Source organism: Panthera pardus, unplaced genomic scaffold, assembly GCF_024362965.1.
Source record: "Panthera pardus isolate Hobbes unplaced genomic scaffold, ASM2436296v1 HiC_scaffold_2, whole genome shotgun sequence".
In the NCBI taxonomy this organism is placed as follows: domain Eukaryota; kingdom Metazoa; phylum Chordata; class Mammalia; order Carnivora; family Felidae; genus Panthera; species Panthera pardus.
The window spans coordinates 134363394-134379142 of NW_026526765.1; the positions used below are offsets into that span (position 1 = coordinate 134363394).

General features: G+C 41.0%; 1 protein-coding gene across 1 annotated transcript in view; it reads right to left on the reverse strand.

Annotated features, from left to right (window-relative positions):
• Window positions 1-1036: 1036 nt before the first annotated feature.
• Window positions 1037-15749, reverse strand: part of LMNB1 (lamin B1) — a 55464-nt gene continuing 40751 nt past the window's right edge. The window contains exons 7-11 of the mRNA XM_019422137.2: window positions 14699-14924; window positions 12921-13025; window positions 9417-9536; window positions 4160-4267; window positions 1037-1346 (exon numbers count right to left, since the gene is read on the reverse strand). Of these exons, the coding sequence (XP_019277682.1) occupies window positions 1305-1346; window positions 4160-4267; window positions 9417-9536; window positions 12921-13025; window positions 14699-14924 (601 nt within the window). The 3' untranslated portion in view covers window positions 1037-1304. The remainder of the gene's footprint in view (window positions 1347-4159; window positions 4268-9416; window positions 9537-12920; window positions 13026-14698; window positions 14925-15749) is intronic.

Genomic DNA, 15749 nt, shown 5'->3' on the forward strand with positions numbered 1-15749 from the left:
ACAGAATCCCAAGCAGGCTCTGAGCGGTTAGCATAGAGCCCGACACGGGGCTCAAACTCAAGAACCATGAGATCACGACCTGAGTCGAAGTCGGAAGCTTAACCAACTGAGCCACCCAGATGCCCCTATTATTACTTTTATTATTGTTATTACTGCTATTGGTGAAGACAGAGTACTGAAAGGGGGAGGAGGGGTAAAGACCTCAGAGTGGTTTGTGGTTTCCTCATTATCAAAGCTTAAAGAAACACCTAGTTTATTTATTTTTTTATTTTAATTTTTTTTTTTTGAGAGCGAGCGAGTGCGAGTGGAGGAGAGGCAGAGAGAGAGAGAGAAAGAGAGAGAGCGCTCAGGATGGAGCCCAATTCGAGGCTCAGTCCCACGACCCTGGGATCATGACCTGAGCCGACATCAAGAGTCAGATGCTCAACCGACTGAGCCATCCAGGCACCCCAAGAAACATCTACGTTAAACAAGAAGCCAAATTATTTTTATGAAAAGCACAAGTAAAACAATACTTTTCTTCCCCCCAAATCAGGTTTTTAAAGTTAAAAGAGACCAATTAATATTAAAACAGCTTTTATTTGTTAATGTATCATAGGAAATTAAAGCAAGTTACACTATCTTTAAAAACACAGCTAATGCATTTTAAGAGAAACCCGTCCCTCCCACCCGCTATCCCCGCATGAATTAAGAATCTAAGAGAAGTAACCATAAAACAAAGTTTTGTGGAATCCTTCATCCAAGAGTGCTTACATGATGATTAGGTTAATATTGCCTTCTTACAAAATTTCTTTTCTATTAAAAAAAATTTTTTGTAGCCTTGATTGTTTATTACAAAAAAATTCAGTACAAAAGTTTGATATATTGAAAAATGCCCCCCCCCTCACAGCACCGTTATATATAGCAGAGAGTAATCAAGAGCAGATTGCTAATCTAGATGGAGCAATCTTCAAATTATACCCAGACACACAGTGGTTTATTTACCCTCCCGTCCCCTTCTTGTAAGAACTTAAAAAAACACACATACAAAAAAATGTCAAAAAATTTGAGGAACCCTTTCCAAACAGTACACAGTTAGTTCAGTGTCAATAATTCACATCTTGCAACAAAGTGTATGGATATGGTTTCTTTTACAAAACTTTTTCAGTGTCAAAAAAGGAAATTAAGGCCATCAGATTCGCAGCTTAAAAATTCACATAAAGGAAATATAAAAATATTCTGTGCTTCTGAGAAGGCTCTGCACTGCATGTTGGTAAGGATTACCGTATTTCTTTGTGTTGAGGAAGACCGTTGACTTGAGAAGTTTACATAATTGCACAGCTTCTATTGGATGCTCTTGGGGTTCCCTGACGAGGAAAAGTAGAAAGAAAAATCAGTGCTAAGAAAATGGAGGACAGCACTTTAAAATAAGGCAGAGATAGGACAAAACCGTATTACCTAACTTCAAATGAAACTTTATCATTTTCTCATTTTTAACCTCCTTCTTATAAACTTCTTCCAACAAATTCCACAACAGTGACACTAAACTCCAGCTGCACATTCAGATCCTGAAGAGCTTTAAAAAAAAAAATTCTGATCTGGGTCTCTAGATAAGAATTTCTCATTCAAGTGGGGAAGTATATCTATTTATATATAATTTTAAAACTCTCTAAGTAATTAATGATATGCAGCTAAGGCTGAAAGTCACTATTCAATAAAGAACCTTCTTTTGTAACCGGAAACAGGAGGTCAGCAGGCTCCATTGTGAACAACCACATCAGGGAGCCCAGCCGGCTGGGTCCTCTGCTTGCACATCCCAAAGCACAGGCTCCGGCATCGTCCTCGGACGTGAAGTCAACGTGGCTCTCTCTGTTCTTGTCTTTCACCACGCACTAATTCCTTAAAACCACACAGTCGGACCTGTCATTCACCACCAGACTGGGCTGAAATTGGTTTCTTGAAGGCCACCAAAAAACCCTTATCAATTCGAAAGGCCACTGGACCCATTCTCTAATGAGAATTCAAAATATCTACCCTTCCATCTTCCCTCTTTTAAAACCTGAAATCATTATCTACTCTGATCACCAAAGCTAAACGCCTCACACATCTGCCTTCTTCTCCTTCTCTCCCCTCTCAAGTTCAGTCACTAGGTCTTAATGAACCTCCATTCACAATCCCTCAGTGTCTCTGTAATTTCCCTTCTGGAGTCAACTGCAGATTAGTATTAGCGTCTCCTTGGCTCCAACGTGTGCAGAAGCTCTCTGCCCAGGCAGCCCAGACTGCACACTTACCACCAAAGCTTCCCATTTCATCTATGTATGATGTGTATCCTACGATACAACTGGATACACCTAACACTGACATCCTGACACGCCCTCTGTGGTGAACAGAAGATCACCACAGGTTCTCTGCCTCACTCCTCCCCATCAGAGCTGAGGACTATTTGCCCTTGCCTACGGCTGAAGATGGCCTACAGACTCACTTTGTCTAAGAGAATATGGGCCTAGCCTTTAAGAGATCTGGTGCTCTCTTTCTCCCCCTTATGGAAGACAGCTGCCATGTTATAAACAAGATTTCAACCAAACTACCAAAAGATAAAACAACGTGGGGGCGCCTGGGTGGCTCAGTTGGTTAAGTGTCCGACTCTTGGTTTCAGCTCAGGTCATGCATGATCTCAGTTTCGTGGGTTCAAGCCCCGCATCGGGCTCTGTGCTGACAATGTGGAGTCTGCTTGGGATTCTGTCTCCCGCTCTCTCTGCCCCTCCCCAACTCACACTATCTCAGTCTCTCCCAAAATAAATAAATAAACTTAAAAAAAAAAAAGATAAAGCAACGTGGAGAGAAACAAGGAGAACATTCCAGCCCCAGCCAAGATCCCAGCTGAATACAACTGTGTCATTAACTTTCCCTCCATCACATGGAGCAAAAGACTTGCCCAGCTGAGCCCAGTCAAACCACAGAATCAAGGCAAGTAAGAAACACTTGTTCTAAGTCACTTATGTTTTGGGGTGTACGTTAATGCAGCCAACAGGTAATGCAAACACCACTGTGGGTCTTCTGATACCCAAATAACTGCCCAACTTTCAAATTACTGGACAAGCATACTTCCCAGGGATCTTCTCAACAATTCTGGTGGCCTAGACAGTCTTCTCCGGCATCTGACCTGCTACAAATCATACTCTGAGCCACTTCTCTGCCACCTTGAGAGATCTCTTATATTGTTATTTTACTTCCACTCATTATAATGCTTCCCACTGGGGGCAGGAAATGGATCTTGTCCTGGTTTCTTGTGGAAGTTAAGGCTAAAGTAGCTGTTCTTGAACAGTCCTCCAAAATGTACTAGGAAGTATCCCAAAGTTCGTTCTACCTCATACAACCCACATCAAGTGGTTCTCAACCCTGGGGGTTAACCACCTAAGAGAATGTTTATTCGGAGTAGGACTGGGGCCAATGAAGCAAAATGAACCGACTTATAAAGCTGGAAACATAGAAACAAAGTCTTATAAGGATAAGGGTAGGAATTTTGATTAATCACCTGACTCAAACAGCTTGAGACTATAAACTGAAAGCTTATTACTTATTAATAATTCCAATTTAATTAATTAAAATCAAATTTGGAGTTTATTTCAAGGGCTCTCAAAAGCCCAAGCATCAGCTAAAATCTATCTTATAATTAGATGATTTGGAATTTAATATAGTTTAACCGACTGAGCCATCCAGGCGCCCCTTGGAATTTAATATAGCAAGAATTTTTGTTTCCCACTGCAGTAGAATATTACTCTGGCTTTTTTAAGTTTATATGCAGATACTCTAATTAGTGATCTAAAATAAACCTCTATCACAGAACTCTCCAGTAAATAATTTTGAGCATGCATTCCAACCCATATATACTTATTTATAAGTGATACACAGTATGTCCTGCATATTATGTACATTATGAAACATGATAAAAACTGAAATTGGATATAAGGAGAAAAAAAATTGTTTTAAAGAAGTGCTATCATTTTCTTCTAACACTCTCTAACATACTATCTTGAATGTCCCCTCAGGAAAAACAAACCCCAGGTGGCAAATCACTCATCTGGTTCAAGTAATAGGGAAAAAGACCAAATCCACTGCTGATTTTGGTTTCTGTGTAATTCTTTCAATAAAATTTTAAATAAATATATTAAAGTGATACCTGCTGGTGGAAAATCTCTTCCTCAACAACCACTTCAGGTGCCGCTTCCTCCTCCTCCTCTTCTTCAGGTATGGTTGTTTTAAAGACTGTACTTCTTTGAGCAACCTCCTGAAAACAAGAGTAACTTTTAAGTCAACGTCACAACTATCGCAAAGGCAGTTGGGGAGAGGGAACTTATCTTTGCTTAACTTTTAGAAACAGCACCTTTCCTGCATCAGGGATTATTTTCTAAAAAAGAAAAAAGTGCTTCATCAATAGCTTTAGCTAGTGAACAGGATATTTTACACGACTAGTAGCAGCTGTTAGATTTTCAATATTCCCCACAGAGGAGCTACCGGTATCCAATTTGAAATACCGGCTGCAAAGATGCCAATGCTTCTGATCCCATTCGCTTACTAAGAACTCTGTGAACTATCTGGCACACGAGACTCTTTGTAACACTCAACATGAATGCAGCTTCGAGGTCCTGGCTCCTCGCAAAAAGAAGGCACTAAAGAAACTCTGAATTAAATGAAGCTGAAGGCCAAATGCTGTGATCGCAGGCAACATGGTGGCAACAGTCCACCTTCAACAACTTTCCTCTCAGGAGATGGAACCAAGACAGATGAGCGCCATTTACTAATAACACACCAGTGAAGCTCCAATGTATTCTGCACAGAAAATAGTTTCATCATTCACCGTTTCCATTTTCTCCTGAAAGGCACAAGTACAGATGCCTCTCCTGTGGAGAACGCTGACTTGCACAGCACAGCAGTATTTGTGTGTGAGCAAGAGGCTAACCTGACGATCTGGCAGCAAGTAAATGAGTGTCCTACAGCCTGCTGCAGAGCATCTCATTTTATTCTGTACCAAGTCCTAAGGTCACTCAAGAAGGATAACTCCACAGACAAAGATGCTAAAATTCCATCAGTAAAAGCTTATCTGGAATTTAACACACAACCAGCTCGTTTAAAATAGCAGAGAAAGAAAACCAAAGAAGGTTGTCTCACAAATCAGAGTTCAACTTTAAATTTATGTCCAGGGATGTATCTCATAAATGAAGCAAGGTAGTACACTAGTGTTTTGTGGGGAATTTTCATTACGTTACACGGCCAAGGAAGACGGACCATTGTGAGAGTCTCAGCTGGAAACTTCAACTCTGTGAGGTCAGTCAGTGCTCAGGTACACGAACAGCCACTTCACAAACATCAGCGTGCTCTGACCAAATGAGCACTAACAAAAAAGCATGTGAGCCTTACATCAATTCTAATTCTTTGAAGTCAGATATCAATTGGGGGATGGCGGCATACAAAATAGAAGAAGAATTCTCAAAAAGTGCTCAGAGTACCCAGCCTTCCACAATTCATCCTAAAACGAGGCAAGAAAAGTCAAAGAAACCCTGCTACAGAATTCTCACATTCCAGCTCAGGCAGCACGTGACAAGTGTATACACCTCATCTTGCAGACATTCTTAAAGCATGTGACATTATTTTCCTCAAATGTGAAACTCCGTAAGCAGGAACTTGCCCAACTAAGTTAATTATAAGTTAATTCACCTGAACTACTTTTTATTTTTATTTTTTTAAAAAAAAATTTTTTTTTTAACGTTTACTGATTTTTGAGACAGAGAGAGACAGAGCATGAACAGGGGTGGGTCAGAGTGAGAGAGGGAGACACAGAATATGAAACAGGCTCCAGGCTCTGAGCTGTCAGCACAGAGCCTCATGCAGGGCTCGAACCCACAAACTGTGAGATCATGACATGAGCCGAAGTTGGACGTTTAACCGACTGAGCCACCCAGGCGCCCCTGAACTACTTTTTTTTAAAAATGTTTATTTTTAGGGAGAGAATGAGAGAGGATGGGCATGAACACATGTGGGAGAGGGGCCGAGAGAGAGGGAGAGACAGAATCCTAACCAGGCTCTGCACTCTCGGCACAGAGCTCAATGCAGGGCTCAATCTCACGAACCCATGAGATCATGACCTGAGCGGAAATCAAGAGCTGGACACTTAACTAACTGAGCCACCCAGGTGCCCCTCACATTAACTACTTTTTTTTTTTTAATGTTTTATTATTTATTTTTGAGAGAGAGACAGAGCATGAGCAGGGGAGGGACAGAGAGAGGGAGACACAGAATCCAAAGGAGGCTCCAAGGCTCTGAGCTGTCACTGACACAGGGCTCGACCCCACGAATTGTGAGATCATGACCTGAGTTGAAGTTGGACGCTTAACCAACTGAGACACCCAGGTGCCCCTTTAGTTATTTTTAATATAAGCCTGCTGTTAAGCACCTTCCATGTGATGACATTTAAAAACCAAATAGTCCAATGCAGAAGGCCTGTATAGAAAATCACTGTACTAAATAATGTCTAAAAATTGATAGAAAAATCATAAAACACATTTAGAACCAAAAATCGTTGGAAGGTTTGGGCCCAGGAAATTATTAGTCAAGGCGCTAGTAAGTGTCTTTATCCAAAAAGTTCCTCTCATCCAACCCTATCAAGTGCCCTGAAAGACACATATAAATGGCCTCTCTATAAAATGTATGAGTCTGTCCCTGTTAAGCCTTGCACACACAAAGGTACGCTATTCAGGCATGCACTGAAGCCAGCCAGTACCAGCTGATGCGCTCACCTCTGCCAACTGTGCTCAGTCATGACATGCGGATATCCCGGAAACACCACAGTGACAGTATGGGATATCCACAGCACAGAAATCAGCAAATGTTACAGGGCTGTTTTTCGATGGAGGAGCTATTAAACTATGGTATCTCTGTAGAGACAAGCAATCATTCACATATATAAAAGCTTCAGTTATGACTATATTCCAGAAGGTAGAGACTTTTTTATTTCTTATTTCCCTCACAGAAGAACATTTTAACACGTCAACACTTGGTGTTTTTAATCATCTAGCACCTCCTCCCTCATTTCTCAGTGACAGTCCCCAATTTCACCTGGGTACCCATCTTTCCCGTGGAGATGGGACAAATGAGTCACAAGGAGCAGAGGGGATCAAGCTGCTAGAGAGAGAATACTCAAGCTCTCAAGTCCTCCTGACTCCAGGAACCGGGTTAGAAGGGAGCCTGTGAGCCATGTTGGTACGAGGAGAGTAAAGCCCAGGGTGGGAATGTCACAGGGAAAGAGGCTCTTTCCCACAAAAAGCCAACCAGGAATGATGCACTTCCAGGAACTCCAGCACCCATCCCACATCAACCACAGAGACGCTCAGCAAATAGACAAAGAAGATCCTTGGTGACAGTGAGTGAACTCCTGGATCAAGTCCACTACTGCTGGATTTCTGGGTATGTGAGCCCAGATATTCCCAGGAGGGTTGGTTTAAGTGGGTTTTCTGACATTTCCAATGCCTCAGGCAAGAAGAAAATATATGTAAAAAAATAAACTGACTTATTACCTACAAACTCACAGAAAAATGGTCTTTATGGTAGTGATTATGGATTGTTGCAAATATGGTCTGGAATTTACTAATAAACACGGTTTCAGAATTAACGAATAAATACCAAATTTACTTGGCTGGCAACCGCAAAAATAGAAACTGTATTCATCCTACTTTCCTCATTTGACAAAAGTCACTTTAAATAGAGCCTAGCAAGCAGAAGACAGAAGTTTGTTAAAAGAACAAAACCGACCAAGCAAATAATCTAATACTCAATGGTTTAAGTTCTGCAGGGAAACCAAAGCTTCAGTCAGCTTTATCGAAACGTCGCTGTAATACCACCTTCAAGCCTGACCCCAGTCACGGGATCTGCTTTGTTCACATGTCACTCTATCTTGTGGGCTTTAAACTGCTACATTCCAAATACCTTCCCATAAGACCACCTCTAACTAGATAGGCTTTCACAGAGAAAAGAATGGTACACAGGTGATCACTGGATTTCCATGGTTCACAAAAGCCCATCTCATCTGCCAGGGCCCCTTCTAACGGTGCTTTTTCAACCTGAGCAAATCGCCACTTTCGGCAACACTGTGAGAGTGTCACGTGTGCTGCCCACGTCAGGTGTCGGGGGAATGCAGCCCTTGGGTGGTGGCCCCAGCGACGCTGGGAAAGCTTCCAAAGTGCTGACGGCAAGAAGCCTCTTCTTTCTCCTGCGGACAAGATCCAACACCTTGAAGACGGAGTAAGCAACAGCAAGTGTCAACTACTCCCCCACCCGAGAAGCTAGCCAAGGACCTGGAGGGGAATTCTTCACGCGTGCCCTGAAATCTCACACGACCGTACTGAGGTCTACGGTCAATCAGAACCACTCTCAGTCTGAGATCAAGGGCACTCTTCATCCAGCAGACCGTGAATTCATGTGAAGAGCAGTCCCAACACCAGCGCATGTGTGCAGTGAGAGACAGACGGGAAGGTGGCACGGCACGGGGCTCCTGATGCAAACACCCCACACCCGCATTGCAAACGTGTTACTTTATTTCTCTGAACTCAAGGGAAGGCCCACGTTTAATTTTTAAAATTTTTTTATCCAGTAAATTCTTACTGAATTACGTGCCAAGAAAATTCACCGTAGGTCCTCACCCTCAATGTGCTGTGCTGATTACTGTAATGAGACAGGCCAACCGGACAAGCCCCGTACAGGTGAGAGGTCTGCACTCGCATTACAGCGGTGGAGAAGGAAGCCCTAAGGGGCTGCTGCGAGTTGGCCTGCAACCGCTCCTTCCTCCGCAGACTCCCACTTCTTGGGTGGGCGTGCATGTGCACATATGGTAGGGGTGTCTTTACCTGACAGCACGGGTAGGTAAGGTTCTTTGATAAGAATCTAGGACAGACATGTTAAAAATAGAAATATCAAGCAGATGTACACTCAAAGGTCTTCAAACCCACAGTTTCACAAACACTCTGAGCTAGCAACAAGGTGAAAACATAAGCAGTCACCAGAGGCCAGATGCTGTTGCAAGCATTTCCCAATGATTATCTCATTTATATTGTATTCCTCCCATTAATACCATCACAATTATATTACTTGTCTTTATCATCTCCACTGTAAAATGAGAAGACTAAAGTAAAGGAACTTGCCGAAAGTCACAAAGCCAGTGGCAGTGGAGACAGAACTACTGTCCTGTATGTTCAGTGTCCACAATACATTCCTACTTCACTCCTAAAATCTGAAGTCAGCTTCGCTTGGATTTACTGAGCGGCCTTGGTCTGGTGTAAGCAATCAACTACTTCCCATTTCAATGTGACTTCTGAAGAGAAATAGTCTTGCACAATGAACTTTCAAGGGGAACATACACTGTGGTAGTGCTGACAAAATGGCCTTACCTCTCCCTGAGAATTTTTCAATATCACCTTCACATCTTCACCAGTGCCCCAAGAGTTCTGGTTCTTCCAGATGAGGTCAGTGGGAGGACTGGCTGTGACGCCAGCATTTGCAGCCCAAATCTAGAAAAGAGAAAGGACATCAGTCGATCCAGATCCCAGCTCTCCCACATTCCAACGACAGCAAAGTAACCAAGAGACTTGGATACTTTATAAGAGAACAGATTCTAACTCTCAGAACTGAGTCCCAGGTTCAGAGACCTGCTGTATGACTAGCTGTGCATCCAGGAGAACCTTTCTAGGCCTCGGCTTCCCCAACCAATAAATGTGAATGGTGACGCATATGGATCTGAGGGGACGTTGTCCACATTCACCTCCTAGCCTCTCAACATGTCAGCTGAATGTGTGCAAGTGACCTTACTCTCATTAGGCATGAAATGACAGAAGTGAAACCTGTAACGCATGGGATTACTCTACCCGCACAGAGGGGCTGGCTCACTCGGCAAGGCTCAGCTCTCACTGTCGCTACTGTTACCCTATGGGTTTTATGAGCCATTCTTTCGGGGTGGAGCCCTGTGACCAGCTCCAAGAGTAGCCTCCAGCTGCCTAGAGCAGAAAGTGAAGAGATACCGCTAACTTCTCTCAAAACTTCTGCAGCAGACAGCCCACCTAGAATATTCTAATATAAACTAGTAGGTCTCCAACTAGGGGCTCTGTCACAATACGTCAGGAGTGTCTGATACTGAACTCCGAAAAGAAAACAGGAAAGGAACAAATCACCCATTACTCACTGATAAACAGGAATGCTACTGAAATAGGCAAAACCAAAAAAATTACATTCCTTCCTAATAAGCATGGAAATTCGGCCATATTTTTAATGTATTTTATAGGCAAAAGAGTATTGGTAGAGCGGAGAAAATGTGAGTCAGAAACTCTGGCTCTGAGCCATGGACAAATCACTCCAGCTCCACAAACTCCATCTGTAGGGACACCACCACCAATCTTGATACTTCTGAAAGAGTGTATGAAAATAGAAAGGAAAGTCTTACACCCCATAAATTATTTTACAATATAAATGGCTACATGATGGCAAAATGAAGACTGGAGATCATACAGGCAGACATCTTTTTAAATGGGGAGGAAAATCTATGAATTACTAACTAGGAGGGAGCCCATCCTCTGTAGATGCTCACCTGAAGCTTCAAGATCTTTCGTCAGCATTATAGCTGGAAACGGACAAGGAGCATTTACTGGGGTAAAACAAAAAATGAACTGGAACTGGGCTGTCAGGTTTGTGGAATGTTAATGTTTTCCTCGTTTCAAGCAAGACATTTTCACTAGTCCGTATGGAATCATATAGTTGGTTTAGTGTTGTTAATAATCACAAAATGTCAGTAACCTTACTGGGTAATTTAATCTAAATCTAAAATGTCCCAGAGTCTGGGGTGCCTGGGTGGCTCAGTCAGGCATCCAACTTCAGCTCAGGTCATGATCTCATGGCTTGTGAGTTCGAGCCCCGTGTCGGGCTCTGTGCTGACAGCTCAGAGCCTGGAGCCTGTTTCAGATTCTGTGTCTCCTTCTCTCTCTACCCCTCCCCTGTTCATGCTGTCTCTCTCTGTCTCAAAAATGAATAAACGTGAAAAAAAAATAAAAAATAAAAAAATAAATACAAAAAAAAAAAAAGGTAAAATATCTGACTTAATAATTTTTTATAGTGTTCACATGTTGAAAGAATAGTATTCTGGATATACTGGATTAAATAAGATATAACACTGAAGTTAATTTCACATCTTTTTTACTTTAATGTGGCTACAAGAAAATTTTAAATTAAGTACTTTGTGTTCTAGAGCTTTAAATTAATCTTTGCTATTGCCTAGTACAATTTTACAGGACGAATACTTATCACTACTATGTTCCAAAGAGCTTCTTATCATATTTAAGGCTAGCTACTTAAAAAAAAAAAAAAAAAAAAAAAAAAAAAAATCACATTATTTTATATGATAATTGAGCTCCACCAGACCTATAGTATATTTATCTATTTGGTCCCTGAGGAACTATATCTAATGGAAAAAGCCTATGATTGGCATAATGGTTTCACATTACTTTACAGAGACAGAGAGCACACTCAATTCTGAAATCTTCTGAATTAAAATGTCAGATTCTCTCCACCACATTATGCAACCTCCAAAAGACATGTAAGAGGACTGAACAATTTTCTCTCACTATAGTAATGACTAATGAGAAGAAAAGATAGTATGGTTAGAATATTTGTTTCCATTTTTTACCCATTACTACAAAATTAGCATCTCATATTTTCCCAATGTGGTATCAAGCTCTAGGACACTTTTTAAAAGAAAAGTCCTAACTAGTTTGAGCCTCTGATCTTAAACACTAAATGTGTATCAATCATAAATTTAAAAATATGTGTTTAGTATTTTTTAAAAGAAATTGATAAAAGTTACTTCTATATCCTTCAAGAACGAAAATATGAACCATTTTCACATGTTTATCAAAGTTAACAATTTACAAAATCTACTAAGAAAAATAAAGAAATTTTGTGTTTGCTCAATGATGCTACTTCTATAGAAAGTATGCTAATGACATTTAGTAACTATTAAAGATGTGATGTTTCAGAGCACAGCCAACGGTCAGTGAACCACTTAGAACTCAAAATACAGAGTGACACAAAAAGCTCATCTCTCTGCAAATCTAGAAATGTAAACACTATGTATGTAAAAACGTTACCCTCGCTAAAATATTATGTTTAAAAAAGTGATTCTGGGGGCACCTAGGTGGCTCAGTCAGTTAAGCGTCTGACTCTTGGTTTCAGCTCAGGTCACGACCTCATAGTTTGCGAGCTCAAGCCCATGTCGGGCTCCGTGCTGACAGCGCAGAGCCTGCTTGGGATTCTCTGTCTCCCTTCCTCTGCCACTCACATGCGTACACGCTCTTTTTCTCTCCCTCTCTCTAAGTAAATAAACTTCAAAAAAAAAGTGATTCTTTCTAGGATCTATCACTTAATGACTATTGTTCAAACCACAGGTCCCTAATCCAACACCAGAGATGGTGACTAAGGGTGAGGTGGGGCCTGGACACCAAAGCACTACCCAAATGATGCTGAAGGTCAGTCACCCAAGGCAGACAACTGTCATTTTAAGGCATACCTTAGCATTAAAAGATTATCCTAATAGTTCTTTATGCTAAGCAGTATCTCCTGAATCAGACTGACTACAATAATGTCAAGAGACAGCTGTTTTATATCTACTGGAGTAGACAAAATAAAGATTATTCACAGGTCAATACTTTCACTTTTAATAGTCAATTACCACTCTCAATAAAATAGGATTTTAAAAATCTTTAATAGTACTTGTAATTCCCTAATAATGTCAAAGATGTTTTAATGCCCACTTCTAAAATGCTTCCCTTGAAGCCAAAAATTTTCTTGAATTACTTTAACGGTTAGTTAAGACACTGAAGTTAAATTAAATGATGATTAAATTCACTTACTGTAACAGTCTGGCCTGCCTTCAGCACATATCTTGAGGTATATTTATAACTGACTGATGTGTCTCCAATTTTTCTGATCATTTCCCAGCCTCCCATTGGCTGATCCTATTCACAAAAAGAGTAAAACAAGGTCACATCAAATATACAGAAAGCGATAGATAACCATATAAATGAACTTACACAGGCAGTTAAACTAAGAAGGCTCTATGGAAGTCTTCCTAGGAATCTATTTTCCTACTATAAAAAGAAAACATGGTTTTGTCATTTAGCAGAGTAGTAACTTCAATAGTGCTACAGTTTTAATATTAAGGTACTTTATTTTAAAGAAGACAAAACTGGAATAAAAGGAATGTGAACCAAACTAAATGGTTCATAGTCACTGCTAGGTCAGGTGGGTCTTTGAAATTTACAACACAATCTAGCGGCCATAATCACGATTATAAACATCTAACATTTGATTAATTTAAGCTTTAAAAAAATACAGACACATAAACTTAAAAACAGATGGAAGAAAATGTGTCCTTTATCTTTTGCACCTATACCACTTCTGCCCACATTTAACTCCCTTACCTCAAAGTATGAGGGGCTGAAAAAGGGTCAGTGATGCAATGAGCCAGTCCCAAGTGAGGTCTATCACCACGGGCCCCCAAGCTACCCAGGGCTAACTGACACCCGAGAAAAGGTGCAGGGTATTTAAAGCAATTAGCTGGACTGATCTATATCCATCTCTAACTCAAAGCCAGGAATAAACCAGGCTGAAAGCCAGCTGTAGAATAACTCAACACAGGGCTATTAGGCCTTCTGAAAAAGAGCCAAACTACAATAATGGAGCAGCAGAGGCTACTCTTTTTCTTCAGGTTTTGAAGTCGTGACTAAGAGGGCATAGAGCCCGTTCTCTTTTAGTATGTGAACTACTAGCTTTCCTTTGCCCATCCAAATTATGTATTCACACACACACACACACACACACACACACACACACACACACACGGCAGCTTCAATAGCTCTGGTGAGAAAAGGAGTGGTTTTCACAAACAACATTTGACAAATCCTGAACAATGCTTCAGGAAGTGACATTCATCCCCCTGCACCCCCCACGGAACCCCCAGGCCTGCCATCCAGCATCATCGCACACACCCCTTCATGGCCTCCAGCTCCACGATGCCTAGCCAGGAAGGAACTTCACTTCTGAGCTCTCAAAAACCCCAGCTCAAAACCTCACAATTCCCTGCTATGAATATTTTGTTTAACTTTTAAACAAATAATTTCAAGATAGGGCTCCATACAATTCTTCATATAAATTAAATCATGAGTTTTTATTCATTTATTCATTTAAAGAGCAAAATACTCCCTGCATATATGTGACTCTAGCCTCACATTTCCTTCCTTTTCTGATGTTAACGGCTGTGAAAAAATATCTCCCATTTTCACACTCCCACTCCAACTTTTCCACCAATCTGGCTAGGGAAGGGTGTAACAACAACTCATCCTTAGGAAGACCACTGTGAGAGAATGGCCAAGGGTGAGAAAAAGCTGTGGCTCTGTACAGAAAGGCTAAGGAAGGACATCTTTAAATCACTAAGTGTACCCTCTCCTCTTCCTCCTCCTATTTCAATATGTATTTCACTTCGTGAATTTAAGTAAAAAATAGAGGAGGGCAACTCTTATTCTGTGAAGACTACTGAATCCAAATAAAGGCTGAGGAATTATTAGCAATGCAAAATAGTCTACCAATCAGCAAAGCCTTCCTAGAAAAAAAGGGGGAATCTGTTTTTCACCTGTTCAGAAGTGTTCTTCAAGCGGATAAATTTCCCATCAACATCGATCTCTTCAATGCAGACATTGCCAGTGGCCGAGGCGGAATGAGAGATGCTGACGCTACTGCTTGCCTCAGACTCTTCTACGTCAACTCTCTTCCGCTTCCCTCTGGTCGTGCGCACGCTCCTACTTGAGGATGCTCGGGACACTGTCACACGAGAAGAAGGGCTTGGAGAGAGCTTCAATCTACAGGGGAAAAATAATCCATTTATGAGACAATTATGCACTTCCAACTTTAGTAAAAACGGTATTAATATCCTGCACATGCATTTCTAAAGCAAAACATCACTGAAGATCTGCTGAACAAGGCTGATATACATCTTAACTAAGACGAAAGTCTTTGTGCTAGATAATGTTCTTTAAAAAATAATATCGGAATGTTTTTCCCTAGGAACAGAATGTAATTGTTATGCAGGAAGTCTGGAAAACATGGGGAGAGGAACCAACCCACCTACTCCAATGTATGTAACACTGAAACTAAATGGCTTCTCATTCTAAATTTTTTTTTTTAACATTTATTTATTTTTGAGAGACAAAACATGAGCAGGAGACGGGCAGAGAAAGATGGACACACAGAATCCAAAGCAGGCTCCAGGCTCTGAGCTGTCAGCGCAGAGCCCGACGCGGGGCCAGAAGTCACAATCTGTGAGACCATGACCTGGGCTGAAGTCGGATGTATAACCGACTAAGCCACCCAGGCGCCCTGGCTTTTCATTCTAAATCAGACACTTATGCTTTGAAACTTTTTTCTAAGAACAGGTATCAAAGGATTTATACACTAACCATATTTGAAAAATAAGCATAAAGGTCTCTTTCAGCAAATGTAGTATTTTACAACATATTAATCAAAATATTTAAAATCTCAAGTAAAAGACTCTGCATCTTGACACAGTCCCGCACTTAAAATAATAGTAACAGGGACATCTGGGTGGCTCAGTTGGTTAGCGTGTCCAACTCCTTAAAATATTTAAGGTTGCCTTAAATGTTAAAATAAAATTTTTGCAAAAGCTC